The 24,118-nt window shown below is 53.2% G+C and overlaps 1 protein-coding gene across 1 annotated transcript in view; it reads left to right on the forward strand.

The window, feature by feature from the left end:
• Man1c1 (mannosidase alpha class 1C member 1) overlaps window positions 1-24,037 on the forward strand; it is a 147,635-nt gene extending 123,598 nt beyond the window's left edge. Inside the window, exons 6-12 of the mRNA XM_041652696.1 lie at window positions 3,082-3,199; window positions 5,827-5,920; window positions 10,295-10,410; window positions 16,955-17,174; window positions 19,445-19,617; window positions 21,113-21,228; window positions 21,877-24,037. Of these exons, the coding sequence (XP_041508630.1) occupies window positions 3,082-3,199; window positions 5,827-5,920; window positions 10,295-10,410; window positions 16,955-17,174; window positions 19,445-19,617; window positions 21,113-21,228; window positions 21,877-22,003 (964 nt within the window). The 3' untranslated portion in view covers window positions 22,004-24,037. The remainder of the gene's footprint in view (window positions 1-3,081; window positions 3,200-5,826; window positions 5,921-10,294; window positions 10,411-16,954; window positions 17,175-19,444; window positions 19,618-21,112; window positions 21,229-21,876) is intronic.
• Window positions 24,038-24,118: the final 81 nt, after the last annotated feature.

Here is a 24,118-nt window from a genome sequence, read left to right on the forward strand (position 1 = left end):
CCAGTGTGGGGGTGCGCGACACTGCCCAGTGTGGGGGTGCGCGACACTGCCCAGTGTGGGGGTGCGCGACACTGCCCAGTGTGGGGGTGCGCGACACTGCCCAGTGGGGGGGTGCGCGACACTGCCCAGTGGGGGGGTGCGCGACACTGCCCAGTGTGGGGGTGCGCGACACTGCCCAGTGTGGGGGTGCGCGACACTGCCCAGTGGAGGGGTGCGCGACACTGCCCAGTGTGAAAGTGCGCGACACTGCCCAGTGTGGGGGTGCGCGACACTGCCCAGTGTGGGGGTGCGCCACACTGCCCAGTGTGGGGGTGCGCCACACTGCCCAGTGTGGAGGTGGGCGCTCATCTCTGTACAGAGGGCATCATAGGAGGGGCAGGGCCAGCTGGGGCCTGCAGTAACCACTGGGCTATCTGAGGCAGTGATTGTGGCCAATCCAGGGACCTCAGACTGAATCAGTCTGTCACTGGTGTGCACACGTGCATTAAGTGTGCGCATACACGTACACACCTGCCCAAAACACTCCTTCTTCTGCCCATGCCACTAGTAAGGTCTCAGACACTCAAGTTGGCCACTGACAGGCTATTCTCAAATCCACGCATGGACTCGTGCGGATGTGCTCCCTCTGAACATGCCTATACACACCTACACAATGCCTATACACACCTACACAATGCCTATACACACCTACACAATGCCTATACACACCTACACAATGCCTATACACACAATGCCCTCCTTCCAGGATGCCGCTCAGCACGCATGCTGTGGGTGCATCTAGTACCTAGGATTTGGATTCAGTTCTACCACTGGCTGTGTGACCTTGAGAAAGTGTCTCCCCCTCTCTGAGCCCAAGTATTCCCACCTATGAAATGAAGATCACAGTATCTGCTATAGAGTTGGAGGTGGCGGTGAAGGAAGCCACCAAAGCCACCTGGCTCCTGTTAGAAGTTTATTGTCACTTTACATATGCATAATTACATGCTGATAAAAATGACAGTCACGTGCGTGATGAATGCCTCACAATAGCTCTGTGAAGCTGAGTGTCTGGGTTTAAGTAAAGGAGGAAGCTGATCAAAGGGAGAGGTGGGGCTCTCCTGAGGACGCCTGGTCATAGGGACACAGAGGAAGCCAGGCAGAGACCGCCAGAACACCCCACGCTTCCCTACTATCTGAAGTGACTGTGAGGGGCAGGAGAGAGGACAGAGAGGCCTACGTGGTGGACAATGAGGACAAAACCTATCGGGAAGATGGGGGAGTGGTGGTGCACGCCTTTCATCCCAGGGGAGGCAGAGGCAGGCGGATCTCTGTGAGTTCAAGGCCAATCTAGTCTACACAGTGAGTCCCAGAACATCCAGGGTGGCATAGTGAGATGTTGTCTAGAAAGAAGAAAGAAAACTAACTGGGGGGTTGGGGCTTTTTTATTTTTAACTTATGAAACATCAGTCGATATCACCCAGGAAGACCTCTGAGCTCCCCAGCTGGAGGAAGAAAGCCCAGGCTGGAGTTCCACCTCCTGCGGGCTCTGGTTATAAGCACACACATCATTCCCTTGACAAGCTCAGTTTCCTCCTTTGGGTGCTGGGGTTAACCACGCCTGTGAGCTCCAGGTAGAAGATGAAACCACTCCCTGGACAGGACGAGGGGTGTGGCAGTCTCTGCAGGGATGGAAGTCACCGCCTTATCGCCCCTATCGGCTTCCGGGAGCTGGCTCTCCCCGCAGTTCCCCCGGCTTTTCAGGGAGACCCATGCTGAGCAAGAGCAGAGCTCAGAGGCCTCCGGCCTGCACCAGCGGAAGTGTGGTCCCCAGGCACCTCCCCGCCCCCCACTGCCTTCCCAAGTGCTGGAGACGGATGAACAGCAGCCGCTTCCTAGGCAGTAGGAGGGCAGGGGGGGCCTCCAAAAGGCAACACAGCCACCCCACAACCTGCACCTGGCCCATCCTCACCCCGTCTTACACTAACTCTCTACAGAATGTCTGTCCCCCTGGAGTCCTAAGTAGCCCCTGGGAAAGTAACTGGGATATGTGTATGGAATCTGAGACACATGGAGAGGGAGCCTCTTGCCTACCACCCTCCTTATTCAGTCCCGAGTCCCCACAGAAGTGCCAGGCGGGGAGGCAAGGGCAGTTGTCCTCATTCCCTTATGCAGAGATGGGAACTGCAGCATACAGGGACCTGCCTGAGGGTGCCAGCCGAGCGGTGCTGGGCCCTACATCTTCTAGTTCCAGGGTGCAGCAGGTGGGAGGTCTGGGTAGCGCCCCCTCTCGGGCCAGAGTGATGCAGGTGGTGGCTTCCCCCAGGGCTGGCTCAGTTCAGCTTCCTTTGGGCCCAGCTGCTGCCCAGACTGGTGACTCCCGGCAGGAGGTACCTGACTGTGGGCCAGAGTCTTTGTCTCTAGATGGGAAAGTGGGGGGGGCTAACGTGTGTGCTGGTTCTGAGCTTTAATCTTAGAGCACTGCTCCCCGAAGTGGCTACCTGTGCAAGCACAGAGAAGAAAATGTAACTGATGCACTCATGAGAGGCACAGTCTCGTGGGGCACTAGCCCAAGCTCTGGGGGCCCCACTTCTTCTACTTCTAAGCCCCAGCTTCCTTGGGTCCAGCAGTTGTAGGGCTGTGGTCACACCTTGTAGGTCCCAGGAGACTCCAATTTGGGGCTATTCTATGACCTTGGATAGGGAGAAAGGCAAAAGTGTATGTGTGTGCCTTGGGGAGGGGGAATCCCTGTTTGGAACTGCCCTCTGCAAGCCTACAGATGACCACTGTGTGTCCTGTGGGGCCTTTGTGGCTCCTGACCACACTGTCAGCATCACCTGCAGATTTCACTGTGTGAAATAACTGTGTGTCATGCCTTGAGTCCCAAACGTTATAGAGGCCGCTTAGTAGGGACAAAGACTGTGGCGCAGCCTCAGACCCCCTTCAGTAAGTTCCGTCCCCTCACCTGCCCTGGTGCCATCCACATAGTGGGGCCCAGGAGGATAAACTGAGGTGTCTGGCACCCAGCAGGCATCACCCCCTACCATAGCCACTGCTCCTCTCAGCCAAGAAGCCAGCAGGGTGACACAGCTGATGTCTTTTCAGTGGTAACTGGGGCTGGGCCACCGCGGGCAGCAGCAGCATCCTGGCTGAGTTCGGATCCCTGCACTTGGAATTTTTGCACCTCACTGAACTCTCTGGCAACCGGGTCTTTGCAGAAAAGGTAAGCTCTCCCCTGTTCTCTCCCCAGACAGGCATCCCATACCCCAGCAGGGAGGCAGAGGGCAAATATCCCATACCCCAGCAGAGGGGCAGAGGGCGAGCATCCCACACCTCAGCAGAGGGGCAGAGGGGCAGAGGGCGAGCATCCTGCACCCCAGCAGGGGGGCAGAGGGCGAGCACCCCACACCCCAGCAGGGAGGCAGAGGGCAAGCATCCCACACCCCAGCAGGGAGGCAGACGGCGAGCATCCCACTCCCCAGCAGAGGGGCAGAGGGCGAGCATCCCACACCCCAGCAGAGGGGCAGAGGGGCGGAGGGCGATTGTCTGCAGTCAGGGTGTGCAGGACCCCCAGTCACCACTCTCATAGTAGTTGCTGGTAGAGGAACCAACTGTGCTCAATGGCAGGTGGCGGGTGGGGGGGACAGAAGCTCCCAGGTCTGCCAGGGAGGTGTGTGCTGGCTCATTGACTGGTGCAGAGCTGTGAACTGTGAAATCTGGAGACTGCCACTGAGCCAGGCTCCTCGTACTGGCAGGAACAGGCGGTGTTGTGCACACGTACCCTTTCCAGGGACATTTTGCTTTTCTGTGTGTGTGAGATCTGCCTCCCTTTCCCTCCCAGGTGCCTGTCTGGCTTAGGCTGGCAGCAGGCTGGCAGAATGGTTCCTTATCTCTCTTCTCGGCTGCCCAAGGCTACATGGGTGCTGAGAAGTAACATCCAGATCACTGCCCAGTTCTGACAACTGTCCATCCTGGGCCCTGGGAAGCTCTCTGAAAGGGCTATAGCCAAGGAAATGTCTGGGTTCAGATCTAATCCTGGATCCAAAGAAGGCAGTGTAGCCCCCTGAAAACAGCATTTGGGGTCCTGCTGTCTCTGAGATGACTTCACACCTCTACCTGGTGGCTCTGTGTCATGTCACCAGCTGTCCTCAGACCATATTCCCTACCACCACCCACACAGCTGGAAGGAAATGGGTTCCTGGCCTTTGCCTGCCCCGGCCCCAGAGTTGGCACGTTCACAGGAAGCCCCGTGCTCCTTAACATCAGGTTCAGCATCACTGTCCTCGCGTGGGCCGCCACCAGGACAAGCTTCCCACCTTCTCAGCTGGTGCCTCTGACCTCCTCTCCCTCCCACCCTTACCTGTCCAGGGCTGTGGTTCCCACCACCCAATGCCATGCATGCTCTCTGACCCGTTACCCAGCCCAGGCTTTCTGTTCTCTTGACCTTCCAGCTGGGCTCCCCTGGGAAGCTCTGGTCAGCTCAGGAAAGGGTCCCATGAGTGCACACTGACCTTTGCCATGTCCTGGGCATATTTTATTTAAGCTTCAGCAGGCCTGGGGTGCGGGTGGGGAGTTCTGCCAGGCCTGTCTAACGGAGAGGTAGAAGGTGGAATAATCCAGAGAGGCTGAGTGACCTGCTAAGGACAGCCAGCCATGATACAGCCAAGAACTGGGCCAGGAACTTTCCAGCCTATTCTTCCCTGGGCAGATCAGCATAGCTAGCTGCAGGGTGCACCTCCAGTCTCCCCCGTCCCTCTGCACACTCCATTTGCATACTTGAGCTATTTTCAGCCCCTCCTCATGCTTCCCACTGAGGAGATTATTAGCAGTCAACAAATTGGCCCAAATTCTTACAGCGCCCTGCATCCTCTCAGGGTCGCTAATACAGCCGCTTCCCTGGGCCCCACCAGGACAGGGAAGCCTAAGTCAGGCCCCAGAATCTTCCTGGCCCTCTCACGGTCTCTCTCACCCTAAAGGGACATGAGGGCCAGTGAGGCGAAACCAAGTACCTCTGAGGAATAGGAAGGCTGACAGCTCCACCTCCCAGCGGCCCTGCCATGCCAGTTCATCCATGAGCAGGCAGCAGTATGGTCCTGGAGGCTTGCTCTCCCTGAGGGTTCAGTTCTAGTAGACGGCTAGACAAAGTTCTCAATTGCATCTCTCACCGTGTGCAGTCTCCAAGGCTGCAAGCCCATCCGCAACTCTATGTCGCTATGTGCTCATCTTCTGGGTCATCCTCAATGGCTGTTCCATGCAGGGTAAGGAATACAGCTCCAAGGGACCAGAGAAACCTGAGTATTATGCCCTAGCTCCCCACAGCCACACCATTGGGTCTGGGGATAGAGCTACAACAGCAGTGTTTGCCAAAGATGCACGAGGCCCGGGATTGCTCCGAAGCACTCAAAAATAGGGTGCCTGTAACCCTAGCACTCAGAGTGGAAGCAGGAAGATTAAGAGTTCAAGGGCAGCCTGAGCTACGTGTTTTTCTTAAAGAGGAAATTTAGTGATTACAAGATAGCCACTGCAACTCATCTAACTCCTCACCCAGAGTGGTTCACAGGGTGGTATCCTAGGTATCCCAGGTATCCTAGGCAGGCAGCCTAGGATAGGACTGTCCCAGGCAGAGCAGTCAACAGGAGGGGTGGTGGGCCCACCCCCCCCACTTGGCCACACCCCATCATGCTCTGAGTGTGGGCACAGAACCTGCGGTTCTTTCATGGCCTCCCCACAGGCACCGGAAAGCTTTAACACACACACAACCCGTGTACCTCTGAACCATTTGCTCCCTCCTTGAGAGTGGGGAATGAGTGGCTTCTTCCAGAAAGTGACTTCCCCTGGTGTTTCTCACAGGTCAGAAAAATCCGCAAGGTCCTCAGGGAGATTGACAAGCCCTTCGGCCTCTACCCCAATTTCCTCAGCCCAGTGAGCGGGAACTGGGTGCAACGTGAGTACCGGTATCCTTGCCCTCATCCCACGGGTTCCTATTCAGGTTTCCTGAGCCCAAGCAGGCACTGATTGAGATCACTGGCTCTTGAATTCACCAGTCTGGACAAGCCAGTATCTGCGTATCCGATTCCTCCCAGCCTTCTTAGCATCTGTCTCAGGGTTTCTATCACTGTGAAGAGACGCCATGACCACAGCAGCTCTTACAAAGGAAAACATTGAATTGGGGCTGCCTTACAGCTTCAGAGGTTTAGTTCATTATCATCACAGTGAAAACATGGCAGCGTGCGGACAGGCACAGTGCTGGAGAAGATGAGAGTTCTACCTCTGGATCTGCAGGCAGCAGAAAGAGACTGGGTGCCACACTGGGCATAGCCTGAGTATGGATGGGACTTTAAAGCCTGTGTCTACAGTGACACCTCCTATAAACCACTCCTTATGGATCAAGCTTTCAACACACAAGTCTATAGGGCCATTCCTATTCTTTTTTTAAAAAAAATTTATTTATTTGGTGTGTATGGATATTTTGCCTACATACATATATCTATGCACCATGTGCATGCCTGGGGCCTTGGATTCCTTGGAACTAGAGTTACAGACAGTTGTAAGCTGCCATGTGGTTGCTGGGAATTGAACTCGGGGCCCTCTAGAGGATCACCCAAAGCTTTTCACTGCTGAGCCATTTCTTCAGCCCCTGAGCTATTTCTCCAGACCCAGCCATTCAAACCACCACAGCGTCCATCTCTCACAGAACCTCCGCACCCTCCTCTGTGATCCCCAGACTCGCAGGAATGCTCCACTTAGGGCTGTCACTCAGAAATGACTACAGGATAGACCCTGTGACATTCCCCAACTCCTTTGATCTAGCTTTCCACTTTCAGCTTTGATTTAGGCAAAATTTAAGGCAGGACCAAACTAGGTGGTGATGTAAAAATGTCTCACTCACCACTGTATCTTAAACTTACCCAAATCAGTACTGGGTTTTTTTTTTTTTTTTTTTTTTTAGCTTTTTTTGTTTCGTTTTGTTTAAAGAATTAACCCTGACTGTCCCAGAACTTGCTTGTAAATCAGGCTGGTCTCGAACTCAGAGATCTGCCTAACTCTGCCTCTAGAGTGCTGGAATTAAAGGCATGTCCCACCATGCCCAGTTGTTTAAAGACTTTTTATTTGAGAAAAGGTCTTCAGGTAGCCCAGGTTGGCCTCAAACTTGTTAGGTAACCAAGACTGGCCTTGAACTCTTGATTCTCCTGCCTCCACATCCCAAGGGCTGAGATGACAGAGTGCAACACCACACCTAGCAACTTTTTGTCCACAGAGCTATCAGTCTTGTGAGCATCATTCCCACCCACTGACACAGATTGGGCTGCAGAGTTGACCAGTCTCCCTGCTGTGCTCCAGCTGGAGGGGCCAGGCTCTGGGAGAGGCAAGCTTTTCTCTGGCCTTGTCTCTAAGGCTCAGCCATATGGTCACTCAGCAGGAACTGGGGTGTGTGTGTCTGTCTGTCTGTCTGTCTGTCTTCCAGTGCTCCCTCTCTCTCTGTACTTATGTGTGTCTGTCTGTCTTCTAATGCGCTCTCTCTCTCTCTCTCTCTCTCTCTCTCTCTCTCTATGCATGTATATCTGTCTGTGTCTCTTCCAGTTGTGCTACATCCTCGTGCCTCTGTGTGTGTGCCTGTCTGTCTGTCTTCCAATTGTGCTACATCCTTGTGTGTGTGTGTATGTGTGTGTGTGTGTCTTTCATTTGTACTATATCCTCTCATGTGTGTGTATGTGTGTGGTCTGTCTGTGTCTTCCAGTTGTACTACATTCTTATGTGTGTGGTGTCTGTCTGTCTGTCTGCCTGTGTCTCTCTCTTGCAATTGTGTAACATCTTTGCACGTGTATGTGTGTATCTTTCAATTGTACTACATTCATCCATGTGTGTGTCTGTCTGTATCTATCTTCCAGTTGAGCTATATCCTTGTGTGTCCATCTGTCTGTCTGTCTTCTGTTTGAAGTCCATTTTCATCCTTCTCAGTCTCTCTGAGTCTTGGTTTCCAAAGAAGAAGAGAGTGAACTGAATTCATAATCTACAACCAGGAAGGTGCTTAGGAATAGCAGTTAAGGCTCTAGGTGTCCTCCAAAGGTGACCTAGGTCATCCCAAACGAAAGTGATCCAGGCAGGGCCTGACTGGCCAACAGACTCCACACAGCTTCTGCCAAGGGCTTTCCTCACCAGCAGAGCCTCTGCCATGAGCCTCTCTCTACCTCAGCAGGCCCAGAGGCCCAGGAAATTCCACCCAAGAAGTTTGCCATGATGCCTTTGCCACACACAGCCTCTTCTTAAAAATCACAGAAACGTGGAATTCTCAACCAAAATACTTGTCAGAATGAGGAAACTGAGGCTCCAATACAGGTTATGAGCATGGAAGGCAAGGGCTTCAGAACTGTTCCATCCCTGGCAGCCTAGGCGCAGCAAGCAGAAGAGAGCCATGGAGTGACTTCCCGCTGCACGGGATCGTTTTCTTTCCAGGCTGCTCCTGGGGTCACGTGTATGAGACTATTTCATGCTAATAGCAGATGAATCGTTGGCCTGCTGGAGAGCAGAGGGAAGGCTGGGCCTGCTGGATCTGTCAGGGCTGCCTCCTCCTGGCTTCTGCCCCAGGTCATCTCAGGGTCTCTGGTCTTTGTTGGGTTCTTTCCGTGTGACTGTCTTTTCAGCAGGTACGCCACTTCCACCTTGCATAAACTGAGTGCCTTCGCACTCTTCCCTCCCCTTGGATTCTCCAAGCGGCCCGAGGCAGCGGCACTCAGGAGGCTGCTTGCATCATTTACTACCGCAGAAATGGCAGGGGAAGGCGGGGGGGGGGGGGGGGAGTGTTAGGGCCACAGCTCAAGTCACCCAGCCTCTGCTCCTGTCTCTTTCCTAGACTCCTCACACCTGGCTTCAGCCTCTCGGGATGCTCAACCCCACCTACAGTGTAAACTATGCCCAGGATAACCCACTGGGCTCCAAACACACACGCCACACACAGACATATGCCACAGAGACCCATGCATATGCACAAACACATCACACACATAGACACACAGACATATGCTACAAATATATACAAACACACCAAACGCACATCAGACACAAAGACATAAACAACACAGATCTGCATAAACACACATAGCACACACATAAATATGGACATATGCCACACAGACCCACGCATACATACAAACATACCACACAGATCCACGCATATATACAAACACACCACACACGCATACCACATAGTCACACTCTATACACAAATACACCAAACGCAGATACCCACACCAGATGACATACACATATATACAGACATATACCACACAGACATACACAAATACACCCTACACACAGATATACACCACAGACTCACACATATACACCACACAGATCTACATAAACACACATACACCACATAGACCCATACTTAAACCCAGCCAAAACACACACCACACACAAAAATGTCACACAGACCTACACATACACACAACAGACATTGACCACCCAGATCCATGCATACACACAAACACTGCACAAGACGACACATACACTATATATACACATACATACAAACCATGTATGTACCATACAAACACAGCACACCACTATAGCGCTGGCCCACCGTCCCCAGACAGAGAGGGATCCCAACCCTCCCTCCCCTCCAGCGCCCATCATCTTGATCTGCACAGACCAACTCAGTTTCCCCAAGGTGCTCTGCAGCTGGGGTCTGACCCAGGACTCACTCTTACTCCCCTTTCCTAGCCTTTTCTGAAGGGCCAGCATTCACTGCGAACGGCCCGGGAAGAGATACACATATGCACACACACACACACACACACACATGCACATTCACATAGACACAGATATATGTATATTCATTCATATATATTTCCTAGTATTTATTATAAATTTGTAATAAAAAAGAAAAACACAGACTATGAGAAACTCCAAACTTCATGCATGGGCCTGCAAAGCCGCTGGGAAGGAGCCCTGCGCACAGCTGCCCTCTTTTGGTCTGCATTCCCATAACTTTACTACAGAATAGTTGCTCTGCATCCATTTTTAAATCTCAAGGGATTTTAAAGAGAAAATCCGCTCTTTACAGTAACCAGGGTCCTTGTCATCATCCTGCTAAGGCCAGATGGACTATGGCCCCGAGGACCCTGTGCAGGGATACAGGACACCTGGCTCAAGATGCTCTGGTTCCCACTGGGTCCCTTCCGCCCACCCAAGTTGGGCTGGGTGGCAGCTGACCAGATGCTGGCTCCACTCCAGGCCCAGCTCAGACCACGAAGGCTGCCATTTGAACCCAACCGATAATAAATGTGCTAATCCTTCCTGTCATCTTTTCCTGCAGACCACGTCTCGGTTGGAGGACTTGGGGACAGTTTTTATGAATATTTGATTAAGTCCTGGTTGATGTCTGCCAAAACAGACATGGAGGCTAAAAATATGTACGACGAAGCATTGGAGGTAAGAGAAGTTTCCCGTTGCCTGCCCAGTGGGCAGCCACCAGTCCTCAGGGCCCTGCGTGCTGGGAGGGGCCACAGAATGGGCAGGGAGTGACAGGCGAGGCCTCCCCAGCCACACTGCACGCTGACACCTCCCCAGATTCAGGAGACATCTGCGTGTTCCTCCCTCGTGCTCAGAACCCCGGGCTCAGGCAGGTCAGCCCATTTGTCCGAGGTCTCATAGGAAGTGACAGTCTGATTTAGGAAGCTTAGTTAAGCCCTCCCCCAACAGTCTCTGGGCTTCAGCTAATGTGTCAATGCCTACATGGCAGCCAGGAGCCTTTGGGATCTTCAGCTGTCATTCTGTAAAGGGGAGGTGACACTTCAGCAGAGAGAGAGTGGCATCCAGGATGTGTGGAACGTGTGCTTCTGCTCATTTTCCCATGTGGATGCCAGCCGAGATCCAGAGAGAGGAGGACACTTGCCCAAGGCCACACAGCACTGCGCTAGCAGAGTTAGGGCCGCTGCTGGTCTCTTCGTGGGCTGTGGAGGGAAGAGGGGTGGAGGCTGGAGTGAGGCCCTCTGAAGAAGAACATTGAGAACAGACCAGGAGTTGACTGGCTGGAGCTGTGGATGCCTTTGAACCTAACAGTTGGAAAGCTCAGGGCAGGGCTGGAGAGATGGCTCAGTCATTAAGAGCACTGGCTGCTCTTACAGAGGATCTGGGTTCATGTCGCAGCACCCACCTGGTGACTCACAACTGTCTGGGGATCCAGTGCCATCCCCTGACCTCCCTGGCACCAGGCATACACATGGTGCACAGACATACACGCAGGCAAAAAGTAAAAATAATAAATCTAGCTGTGTGGTGGTGGGACACTTCTTTAATCCCAGCACTCAGGAGGCAGAGGCAGGTGGTCTCTGTGAGTTCAAGGCCAGCCTGGTGTACGAAGTGAGTTCCAGAACAGTCAGAGCTGTTGCACAGAGAAACCCTGTTTCGAAAAACAAAATTATCATCACCATCTAAAGAGAATTTTTTTTTTTAAAAAAGAAAAAGCATGGAGAAGACTTGGGCTTCGATTTCCCATGAATTTAGTTGGATTCCTTGTCCCATTGCCTTGCTCTAGAACACCACCTCATGTCCTTTAGTGTGAGCTCCTTGTTCCCCTCTGCCCTGCTTCTAAATCAGTTCTGCACACAGCAGTCGTGGGGCTGGAGATGCTTGCTTGTCTCCTCGCCATCTCCCCTTTACTCCTGGAGTTGATCGTGACCCACCCCCTCCACCCACTGGGTCCTACCTGATTGGGACCTGTCAATCACCAGGACCACACCACTCCCCCCTTGCCCCTCTGCTTCCTCAGGTGCACCAGGCTGTTCCCACCTCAGCACCTTTGTACATGCCAAACGCTCTACCCAGAATGCCATTCAAAAGCCAGGTCCTTTAGAGCGGCCAACCCTTGGCACATATGCTGCCAAAATGACCTGCCCAGCCTGTCCATCACACGTCCAGGCTGATTCTCTTCTTCACTTGTAACAGAATCCAAAATGATTGCTTACAAACACCTAATCCTTGCTGATCTTCCCCAAATACTCTGTGAGTTCTCCAACCGACAGTCCTGTCTCCTTGTTTACCCCATAAGCCTCACTCCTGAAACAGGCTGGCAATGGCCGGCACACAATAACTGTTACATGAAAAAGTAGGTGCTGGGTGATGGATAAGAAGAATGAATGGTGTTTGGATGGATGGGTGGGTGGGTGTATGAGTGGATAGGTGTGGACAGTTGATCGAGGGATTGAGGGATGGATATAAACAGTTTGATAGCTAGATGGATGGACAGATGGATAGATAAGTGGGTATGTGGATGTGTGGACCGTTGTGAACAGTTGGGTGGGTGGATGGATGGGTGGATGGATGGATGGATGGACAGACAGACGATGGACATGTGAGTGTATGGGTAGATTGGTATGGGCATCCAGATGGATAGATGAAAGGATGGACAAATGGATGGTTGGCCTGATAGATTTTTGAGTGGGTGGATGTATGAGTGAACTGATATGAACACTTCAGACAGCTGGGCAGATGCATGAATGTGTTAGTGGGTGGATGGGTGGACAGATAGATGGACCAGTAAACAGAGGAGTAGATGGGTGGATGGGTTGGTGGATGGATGGTGGATAGAGAGACAGACGGATGGATAGCTGAGTAGATGGGTGGACGGCCGGCAGATTGATGTGACCACTTGAATGGATGGATCAATGCATGGATTAGTTGATGGGTAGATAGGTGGATTGGATATGAATGGGTGGATGGGTTGATGAAGAAATGCATGGGAGATGGGTGAACTAATGTTGAGCAGATAGATAGATCTATTGGGGGAGGGGGAGATTGATGTGAACAGTTGGGTGGATGCACAGATGGGTGGATAGGTGCTCTCTAGGCGCTGTTTGATGGCATAAGTCTGCCTGGTAATGGGAGTGCTTACAGGAGCACACTGAAGCAGACTGCTCGAGCCGTGGGCCTCTTAAACTGTGGACTAAGGAGTGAGAGGTCTCTGCCTGGCCCCCTGGTGCCACGCCCTGGCATGAAGCAGTACAGCTCAGCTCATTCCATCTTAGCCCTGACTGCCCTTGGCTTTGGCCAGCGTCCCCTACAGGAGGATTGCTTTCTTTTCTTCCTGCAACTCTCTGCAGAGTAGACATTAACCTAACGAGTACACTGCCTCGAGGCCCTTAGGGCACACTGTGGCTGCAGCTTCAAGGGGAGAGATGGCTATGAATTATTAAGCAGTCTGGAAGCCTCAGAAAGCATGGCTGAGCAGAGAAAACTCGGCTCCCACATTTGATCTTCTGTTAGGAGCCTGGGGGCGCAGACCCTGAGTGAAGGGCAGGCCTCTGGCAGGTCTGGGGCTTTGAAGAATATTCTAGTGATTCCTCAGCCTTGCTGGCATGTTGGAATCACTTAGGAGACTCAGACCCCTTCTCAGGCTGGACCTCAGCAATGGCGCCAGACCCTCTGGGGTGGCTCAGGGATGCCTCTGTGGAGCTTCCCAGGGATGCCTGTGTGAGCAAGGGCTGGGAACCTGCAGGCTCAACCTGGGTCCAGTTGGGGTGGCTAGGAAGATCTAAGACACCCCACAGACACACCCTTGAGGCCCATAAGAGGAGGACACTTAAGGAAGCCAAGGAGGGCCTTGTCGCTGTGGCCTCCCAGCGAGTCCCTGTATTCATGCCATCTTAAAGAAACCAGAAGGTCTGGCCACACTACAGCAAGAGCCAGGGCAGGAGCAGGGGCCTGCCTGATGCTAACCCTACTGTCCGTGCCTGCACTGGCTGGCTGCAAGTCACTTGGGTCCCTGTAAGAAGACTCAGGTGAACTTCCCAATAGGCATAGAAAGGAACTGGGCCAGGCACCGAGCCAGGTCACAATACTCTTTCCTTCAGGCTTTACCATAACCTGCTTGTGAGCTTGCATTCCCATTTTACAGGTGAGCAAAGTGAGCCTTCAGAAAAGTGGGAAGTGGCCCATAGGTATCCAGACCCCATCCCCTGACCAAACTCAGCCCCTCCGTGCCACACCCCCATGCCATGTCTTGTGGCTTTTTAGGCTTTAGTTTGGGCTAAGGAGATGGTTCACTCTATAAAGTGACCAGAGTTACTCCCCAGAACCTACCCTGAGCCCAGCATGGTGGCCTACGTTTATAATCTCAGAGCTGGGGAGGCAGAGATGAGGGTCCCGAGGGGGTCTCACTGGCCAGCTAGTCTAACCAACAAGCCCAGGATCCCAGTAAGAAACCTTGTCCCCCCAAAAAACCAAGCTGGACAGCGCTTGAGGAACACCTATGGCTGCCCTCTGGCCTCCACACATATGCGCACACATTACAAACATAACCACACATGCACAGTGCACATATGAACACAAACAGAATGTGGCCTGACTTCTATCTCCACCTCTGCTTGTCTCTATCTCAGTCAGAGACACAGATCTGTGGTTTCCTCAGAGAGGCCATTACGCAGCCTGGGACTCACCCAGCCTGTGGGAGGGGGCCTAGAAGGTGTTGTTTCCCAGCCGTGTGGCATGGCATCCTGGCATCATATCCCAATACATCTTCTTTATCACATCCAACACATAGGTAGGTTATGGGGCCCTGGATTCACCCTGATGGCCACCCCCTGCAGTTGCCCAGATGCCCACCCCCTGCAGTGACCCTTAACGGACCAGCTGCTGGGACCCCACTCTACCCAGGAGCCAGTGCTGAACCTAGAGCAGCCCCGCCTAGCAGCTGCTCGCACTCCAGGCCTCAGCACACTCCCCACGTGGAGCTGGTGCCCCAGCAAGGCACCTCATCAGCCCCTTTCCCATCTGCCACTCAGCGAGGGTTCCACAGCCAGACTCCCAGCCCTGGCCCCGACAGGAGAGGAGAAAGAAAAACAGATCCAGAAGCCAAGGCTGTCTTCGTGTGCCAGGTCCTGGTTGGTGGCTGACAGCTGTGTCAGGCGACACTCCGAGGTGGGGATAAGGCACTGGGTGCCATCATGCTCCAAGTGGAGAGTCAGGGGGTAGGCATAAGAGGGCTGGCTGACCCTCCAAGAACCCCAGTGTGCTGGAGGAGGCCTTCCAGGGCTCAGAATGCAGAGTGGGCACACACAGCCAGAGACAAGAGACCTCTCTGACCTCATTCTACATTCTACAAAGTAGAATGTCCATATTTCATCTCGAACCCTCATTTTTTTTCTTCCTGACTGCTGGTCACAGACAATCATTCCTGTAGGCATTTGACAGAGACCGCTGCACCCAGAGCTAAGCCCATCCACAGTGCTACTGTGTCCCTAGCCTTGGCCTCCCCCAAAGACCCCGGCCCTCTTGGGATATCCATATGGGGGCATGCATGAATGGGAAAAGGCTGATGATGCTGGGGAGGCTGTGGGTAGACGGCAGGAGACGGCTGTGAGGACTTATGGGCCGTGTCTCTTAGGGACTCTGGTGCAAAGAGACAAAGCTGACATGGCACAGAGAAAGTGTGTAGCCTGCCCAGTGTCACACAGCAGAACTGGTAGAAAAGAGATTTGAGCTCACAGACTGTGTGCCCAGGAACCAGTCTTGAAAACCAGTGACTCCTTGGGGTCCATCCAAGTCAGGGTACTTTTGAGGCCTAGTGGGGCCTTCTTTCAATGGTGCCAAGAATCTGTTGAGGTTGCATAAGGGCCTATGATGTGATCCATTCATTTAAGAGTAGATTGGAGGGCTGAAGAGATGGCTCAGAGGTTAAGAACTCTGGCTGCTCTTCCAGAGGTTCCGAGTTCAATTCCCAGGAACCACATGGTGGCTCACAACTATTTGTAATGAGATCTGGTGCCCTCTTGTGGCCTGCAGGCATACACGCGGACAGAGGACCAGTAATGTTCCCATGAGTCTTCAGCTAAAGCCAGGACTCATGGGCCTACGGAGGCCAGCTCAGAGTTCCTGGAACTATTGGCAGACGGTACCCCAACATCATGAGTCATTTCTCAGGGGCCCCTTTGTACTAAAAGGAGTCTACAGAGCTAGCAGAAGGAGCGGAGCTCCGGTGGGTGATGAGGGGGAGCCGATCCTCCCACGGCCAGCACAGAGGGAGAAAGCACTGCTGAAGCCCTGGACAGAGGCAGAGGTTCATTTTCTTTATATTTTTCTTTTTTCCTTTTGCTTTTTTGTATGTTTGCTTGCTTGCTTGTTTTCGAGACAGTGTTTCTCTGTAGCTTTAGTGCCTGTCCTGGAACTAGCTCTTGTAGACCAGGCTGGCCTTGAATTCACAGAGATCTGCCCGCCTCTGCCTCCCAAGTGCTGGGATTAAAGGCGTGCGCCACCACTGCCCAGCGAGGTTCATTTTCTAATGAGACACAGGGGCCTCCCTCCCACAAAGGCCGGTAGCCACAGGAAGGCTGGGAACTCCAGAGCCTTCTGGATGCTGGAGCCCAGACAAGCCAGCAGCCTTCAGGCCAAGGCCTTCTTAGCAAACACTGCAGTGGAAAGGAAGGAAGCCTCGTTGATCTTTATTTTACTCATTGTGATTACTGTTGGATCTGGGAATCTGACTCGGTGGACAAGTTTGCACATCAGGCATTTTTACCTGCGGAGCCATCTCCCGGGTCCCATTGTAAAGATTTTTAAATATTCTTTAAAACTCCATTGTTTTTGTTGTTGTTGTTGTTTGTTTGTTTGTTTTGTTTTGTTTTGTTTTTCAGCCTTTAGAGATTTACTTGTTATTTTTATTTTATGGGTTGGGTGTGTCTGTGTACCATGTGCATGCAGTGCCTGTAGAGGCCCAGGAGAGGGCGTCAGATCCTCTGGAACTAAAGTTAGAGAGTGTTGAGCTGTTATATGGGTGCTGGGAACAAACTTGGGTCCTCTGGAAGAGCAGCCAGTGCTCTTAACCACTGAACCATCTCTCCAGCCTCAAAATGTAGATTTAAAAGGCCTGTGTTACATCCCAGCTTCCAGAAGGACAACCCTGCCCCCCGTTTCCCTGCGTCTCACTTGTGTCTCCCCTTCTCTCCTTCCCCCCACTGTGGTGCTCCCCTCCCCCCTTCAGGCCATAGATACCTATTTGGTGAATGTCTCTCCTGGGGGTCTGACCTACATTGCCGAGTGGCGAGGGGGAGTTCTGGATCACAAGATGGGACACCTGGCCTGCTTCTCGGGGGGCATGATCGCCCTTGGTGCTGAGGACTCTAGGGAAGACAAGAAGGCATACTACCGGGACCTCGCAGCCCAGATCACCAGAACATGCCACGAGTCCTATGCCCGCTCAGGTAACCCTGCAGGGGGTTAAAGCAGCAGCTGATACTCAGGTTAGATACCAGGAAGCACTGGCCAGAGCAGCAGAGCAGTGGGGGGCAGGGGGAGCTCTTAGTATCATCTTGCCCTGGGAAGTTACCAGAATCTGAGTGAGAGGCAGTCCTGGCACTGACTGTGTCCAGCACTGATAGGTGTCACTACTGAGCCCTGCCCTCGGACCCTCAGTCCCCAGCCCCCCTCCAACACCCATGGCAGATTGACAACTAACCCTGAAAATCCCCTGCCTACACGGGTCCCTCTACCTGTCCTCTGCACCCATGTGGCTTTCACCCCGTGTCTAGCCACTCTTTGATTCAAGACCACCACCAAGTTGCCATTTACACACACCTAGCAAATGGTCAGTCTAGGGGTGTGAGCCCCAAGCCTCATTTTATACTTGGTGAAACAGTCAGCCCAGAGAAGGGGAGCTGACTTAGTTAGGGAAAGTCCCCTGGCTGAGAACCAGGCCCTGACAGCCAGACACCCCCCCCCACATTGTCCCCCTCTGAAAGCGTACTGCCCAGCCTCTCTTAGGCAATAGAGCTGCCTCTCTGAGCCACAGTCCTGACCTTGGGTGGATGGGAGGCTTCATGCTGCACTGAGTCTCCGTTTTCCCCTCTGTCCAATGGGAGAACAGCATGCAGCTGCCTCAGCCATGTCAAATTCCACGAGCCAGCGTCCAAGCCGCCCTACAGAACGAGGCTTTGACGTGTCTGGGGCTGGAGCTGGTTCCAAGTGGGACCTAGGAAGTCATATTCGTGCTAGGCCTGAAATTGGGTATCCCATTCTTTCCACGGCACTGGCTGGGCCGGGGCCATAAACAAATGGGAAATCTCAGGAATAATAAAGAGCTGTTTGTCTGGACAATCATCCAGGGCTGTAAAAGACAGGAGCTTAATTGAGCAGCTTGTCCCAGCCAGCCTGGCTCACCCACAGCCGGCTGGCCTCCTCCTCCCTCACCCCATTAGGAACTTGGCAAAAGCACTGTTTCCCAGTGGCAGAGCCTCGGGGCCACCTAAGACTGCGTGGGGTCCCAGCTGACTCTTCTTTTGAGAAGATAAGCCTCCAAAGTGCCAACAGGCTCTAGAGGAAATCCCACACCCTGGCGCCTTGTGGGTGCCAAGGCCAGGCAGAATGGGGAGAACACGTAGAGCCCAACTCAGCCACGCCTCGCTGTGTGGCCTTTACTAAAATGCTTAGCCTCTCTGATCCTGTTTCAATATCTGTTAGAGAAGACTTGCCCTTAGCAAAGGGGAAAGGAAAATGGAGGATTGGGATGGTGTAAAGCGCCCGGCGGAGCCCTTGAGACCACAGGGGTGGCTGTGCTGTTCTGTACACATTGGGTCCTGCAGAAAACCAACTGGCAGTAGACTCCTGCCGAACAAAACCTGGGCCCCATCAAGGCAAGCGCCCAATGCTTGGGCAGGGGCTTTCCCGGGCTCCTGTCATGGTTAGGGTTTCCACGGCTGTGATAAAATACCATGAGCAGGAACGACCTGAGGAGGAATCCATTTCATCCTACGTCTCTCAGGTCACGCCCCATCACTGAGGGGAGTCAGGGCAGGACCCTGGAGGCAGGAACTGAAGCACAGTCTGTGGAGAAGCATCACCTACTGGCTTCTTTCCAAGGCTTGCTCAGCTTGCTTATCTGCCCCAGGACCTCCTCTCCAGGGGTGACACAGCCCCCACCTTGGGCTGGGCCCCCCCACATCAATCATCAATACAGTACTCCACAGACTTGCCTCCAGGCCAACCACAGAGACACAGTTTCTCAGTTAAGATACCCCCCCCCCGAGATATGTCTAGACCATAACCAGCCCACCAATCCTGATGCTCTGGGAGCTCCTGCTCAGTGTTCTCTTGGGTGGTGGTAGCTGTGTGGAAGGCAGGGAGCTGGCAGAAGGATTGGTGGACAATAAAGATCTGATAAGTCCTTTTTTTGTTGGTTTGAGAGGATTGAGTCAGATTCTAAAATGTAGCCCTAGTTTGCCTATAACTCATTATGTAGCCCAGGCTAGCCTCAAAATCAGAGAGATCTGCTTGCTTCTTCCTTCTGAGTGCTGGGATTATAGGTGTGCACCACCACACCCAGCTAAACTGCTAAATTCTTCAAGCTTCAGGGAATTTGCTGTGGAGGCTCTGCACAGTTTGGCGCAGCTCCAAGAGGCATCCAGGTTTATCCTAGACAGCGGCCACAGAAGCAAGAAGCGGGGTTCTGACAGTTTTTGTGGATCTGTTCCCACAGACACCAAGCTGGGGCCTGAGGCCTTCTGGTTCAACTCCGGTCGAGAGGCGGTGGCCACACAGCTAAGTGAGAGCTACTACATCCTGCGACCTGAAGTGGTGGAGAGCTACATGTACCTGTGGCGGCAGACACATGACCCCATCTACAGGGAGTGGGGCTGGGAGGTGGTGATGGTGAGTGTGGGGGTGGCAGGTGTCCCTGGGAAGCCACAGTCGCGGGGGCTTAAGGCCTCTGGCTCGGCAACCAGGCCGTCCTCTGGCCAAGGGATAGGATTGTTCAGGAGGCTGCAGAGCCAAGAGTGCAGCTCTGGCAAAACCTCCCTGAGGTGAGGCTGAAATTACTAAGAGAGTCCAAGTGTCTGTGACCTTGGGGACATGGCTGGTGGCCATAGCTAGTACCATCTAGTTTATGCTCTGGCCCTGGAGCCTGCATGAGTTGTTTGAGATGCATCCTTTCAAACAGGACCAGCTGCCAGCCAGCAGCTCACCCTGCCCCATGGTCTTCCCTCCATCCCAAGCACTAGGTAGAATCCTGGCCCTCCCAGAGTGTCTTAGTCACTGTCCTGTTGCTGTGAAGGGACACCATGACCAAGGCAACTCTTAGAGAGAAAGCATTGACTTTGGGCTTTGAAGCCCTGGATCTTGACCTTCAAAGGTTTTTGTTTGATTTATGTTCATGTTCTGTCTACATGTACACCTGCATGCCAGAAGAGGGCACCAGACCTCATTACAGATGGTTGTGAGCCGCCACGTGGTTGTTGGGAATTGAACTCAGGACCTTTGGAAGAGCAGGCAGTGCTCTTAACCACTGAGCCATCTCTCCAGGCCCCCAGAGGGGCCAAATGTTTTGTGCTCATGTGCATTACTAGAGCAGATGTGAAGAAGAGCAGAAGAGCCCCCAAAAGGCTTCTCAGCAATGGCTCTGTCTGAGGGCACCCCAAAAGGCAATGTGCTTCAGCAGTGCCTCCCTCTCTCTGAAACACAGCACCATATATAAGGTTGGGATCAAGAGGTCACTGAGGCAAGCTGTAACAAAGATTCATTAGTTGTAGGAGTGCCAGGGTTCTGAAGAGAGTTTAGCCCCACAGATGTGGGGGTTTCCCTGTTGGAGGATTCAAGAAAGGGGAAGGCCCCACACCACGTAGTTTCTAAGTAGACTGTAATGTGCTCTTGCAGTCAGATTTCCATGTTGCCCTTTGTGACGGTAGCCACCGCAAGTGGCCTGTCATCCCCAGCAGGATGCCTGGCCCACAGACCCTACAATGTACAAAACTGTTTCTGTGTGGAACAGGAAGCCCACATCCCCCCTGATGTAGAGGCCTCCCTCCAGTCTCCTGAGTCTGCTCTCAATCCCAGTGGCCCCTGCAGATTGCCAGCAAGAGTCCTTGACCTTTCACCTCTGTGGTGAAAGTATCAGTTACCTGGTCACCTGGGCCCCTGGAAGGTGGAGAAGCCTGGGCTAGATTCAGACAGCGAATTGCTCAGTACCTCCGGGGAAGCATAGAGGCCGAGTTCCCAGAGTGGGCGAGGGCAGTGTGGGCAGGCTGAACTTGGGAGAAGGACCTGGCCTGGACTCCCCGGTGGCCAGCCAAGGGTTGGCATCTGTGTGTTGTTGAGCTCTGGCCACCGGGCATCTCCTCCTCACACCAAGGCTGCTCCCTTCCTCCAGGCCCTGGAGAAACACTGCCGGACGGAAGCTGGCTTCTCGGGGATCCAGGATGTGTACAGTAGCAACCCCAACCACGACAACAGGCAGCAAAGTTTCTTCTTGGCTGAGACGCTAAAGTGAGTGCAGCTGTTCCTGGATCAGGCCAGCGGCCCAGGAGTCACAGGGAGGGAGCCCATGTGGGCTGGAGGCTTAGGGCTACCCAGCAGGCCAAGCTCCGGCCAGGCCCCAGTACTGACCACAGAGGTGATTTTGCAAACCCCTTCACCTGGTCCTTTGCCACTCAGCCACCTTCCATGTGACATTGATACTGAGTACCATTGGGGGTGTCCCCCTGTGACCTCTGCAGCCCAGCGGGGAGTGCATGGCAGTCTCTGCCTGCTTCCGGGTATAGTCTACTGTCCTGCTTACCCCTCTACGCTTCTTACACTCATGGTCCCTTCCAGTAAGCACCCCCACCAGAGTCTGGGGTCCCTAAAACCTGGCTGTATCACTGCTGTAGGAATTTAACTGTTTCTTGGGAACTGGACCAGAGTTTGGGCAGGTGCAGACCCTGTGTCGCCTGATGCCCAAGTCTGCAGGGCTCACAACAGGGCAGTCAGGCGAATGAAGCAAGGATGTGGGCCAGGATTATCAGGTCCTCTGACCCCAGAGCTCCGAATCCCTGTGCTTTCCCAGGGCCAACCCCGGCAGGTGTGGGTGTCCCCTCCCGTGGCGCTCCTCCCCCTGGGCACTAACCACTCTCTCACTCCCGCCCCACCACACAGATACCTCTATCTTCTGTTCTCTGAAGATAACGTGCTATCGCCAGAGGACTGGGTGTTCAACACCGAGGCCCACCCGCTGCCCATCAGTCACTGGGACAGTTCCACCATGGCCGGGCACCGCCACTAACCCACTGTCTCCACGCCCGTATCTCAGGGATGCCTCTACTCTCTTGGGATCCGGGACCGTTCTCAGAGGCACTGGGGACGGAAGGCCCACCGTGGGCCAACCCTGGACGGATGTGTCGGACAGGCGACTACTTTTCCTCTGTGAGGAGACAGGAGCTGGTGGCTGCACCAGCATCGGGCCCAGGCTGTGGTCCCCGGAACCCATACGTTCCTTTCTATGGGGGGATTTCTGCACCCCCCCCCACTTGCTGTCACAGGGCCAAAGGACTGGAGGTTTGCATAGCTACACCATGGATTTGATTTGCTTCCCTTTTGGTTTAGGGAATTGGTTTTGCTTGATTTTGCATTTTTTTTTCCCACTTGAGTTTTATGACGATTACAAATACAGTTTTCAGAATCGTAATCATGCACCTTCTGAAACGGCGTCCCCTAACTCGAGGAGACCTTGAGTGTCGCACACTCGCTCACGCTCTTGACCCGTCTGTTTTCAACGCCTCTCACCCCAGCACCGACCTGTTCTACCACGTGTCTCCTGCTTTATCAGTTGAGGAGGTGCTCCCCTTTGAGTTGGTCCCAAATGTTACCAATCACTAATGCTATTTTCATTACTGTCATGGAAAAATATGTGAAGTAGAATAAAGGAGTTTATTGAATAAGAGATAAGATTGGACTCATTGCCCACCAGTGGCTCCTGGGAAAAGCGTTCAAACAACGTCATCAGAAACTGAGGTGGGATTTAGCCAACCATTCCTGCCTCTGTAACCTCCCTTCATTTGGCCCTAGTAGATCCAGGAAGTGTGAGGCCCGCCCTTTGGATAGAGTTGGGTATACACGTTCAGATGGAGGATTGGAAGAAGCCCAGAGAAGTGATGCTGTCTGCCTGAGGTCACACAGCCAGGAAAAAGGCAGAAGTGCATCTTCCTCTGGGATCTCCTGGGATCACCCCAGCCCTTTGTTTATCTGCTGCCATTCAGTGATGCTTGGGGAGCAATTGTCGTGACCAGGTGCTGCACTTCAGACCGAGGGCAAGGCTGGCAGTGAGACAGTCAGTGTCCTACGGTCAGGGACTCAGATCAGACTGTGCCCCTAGGTCAATGGAATAACTTCAAATCATTGGAAGTACCAACAAGACATGAGGTTGAGCCAACAATAGCCAGGACCTGGCTCAGGGGTTAAGGACAATAAGGCGACTTTTAAGCCAAGATAAGTAGAAAGTTATAGGAAAGGACATAGTGGGGTGAGGTCTGCCAATCCAGACCCCCTTCCCACCCTCCCTATGCCAACCTCCGCTGCCCTGTGAACCCAGAGGCCATCTGCATGGCAAGGAGTCCACGTCACTACACTGAGGTGCCAGGGTTTCCTTTCCAAGCCGGTCCCCTTGCAGCCTGGCCACAGCTGAGGTGCTCGGGAATGTTGAGTCTTTCCCAGCCCTTTCATTGGGCTGTGCCTGTCAGCTAGCCATCGAGGTATTGGAGCTCTGAATCTGGTGACCCCCTCTTCCACCATGTGTGCCCAGGCAAGTCACCTCACCTCTCTTATTCACCAGCACAGATTCAACCGATGAGATGCTCCTGGTACCCTGTGGCCCAGGATCTACGGCTTCCTTGTTCTGCAGGCTCAGACACTGCAGCTCTTCCTGAGCAGGGCTGTGCATGTGCAGTCCCCGGAGCAGGAGCCCCTGGCCCTCAGAGCATCAGTCACACTTTAGTCAGGGGTCGCAGAACGGGGTCTCCTGCAGCCCACAGCACACACGTCAAAAGAAAAGGGAAACTCACCACACAAACTCCCTGCACAAACACTGTAGGAGAATTTAAAAAAAAAAAAAAAACAAGATAATTAGGAGGAGAACATGATCATCATCCCACTCTCCAGAATGAATAACTTGTATTTTCTTCTAGACCCTTTCCTATGAATATATAGAATATATATTTTTACAAACATGGTATCAGCCTGATGCATACTGTTTTCTTATAACCTGCTTTTGCACTTAACTATATATTGTGAACCTCTTTCCATGTCCACAAATATACACGTATTTCAGCACTCATCCTAGCTGTGTGGTTTTCCACTGCGTGCCGTCTCACGCTGTGCATCCGACGCCCTGATGCTGGGCATC

Source organism: Microtus oregoni, unplaced genomic scaffold (assembly GCF_018167655.1).
Source record: "Microtus oregoni isolate MIOR12 unplaced genomic scaffold, Mior012 000005F_ref0000423, whole genome shotgun sequence".
Lineage (NCBI taxonomy): Eukaryota > Metazoa > Chordata > Mammalia > Rodentia > Cricetidae > Microtus > Microtus oregoni.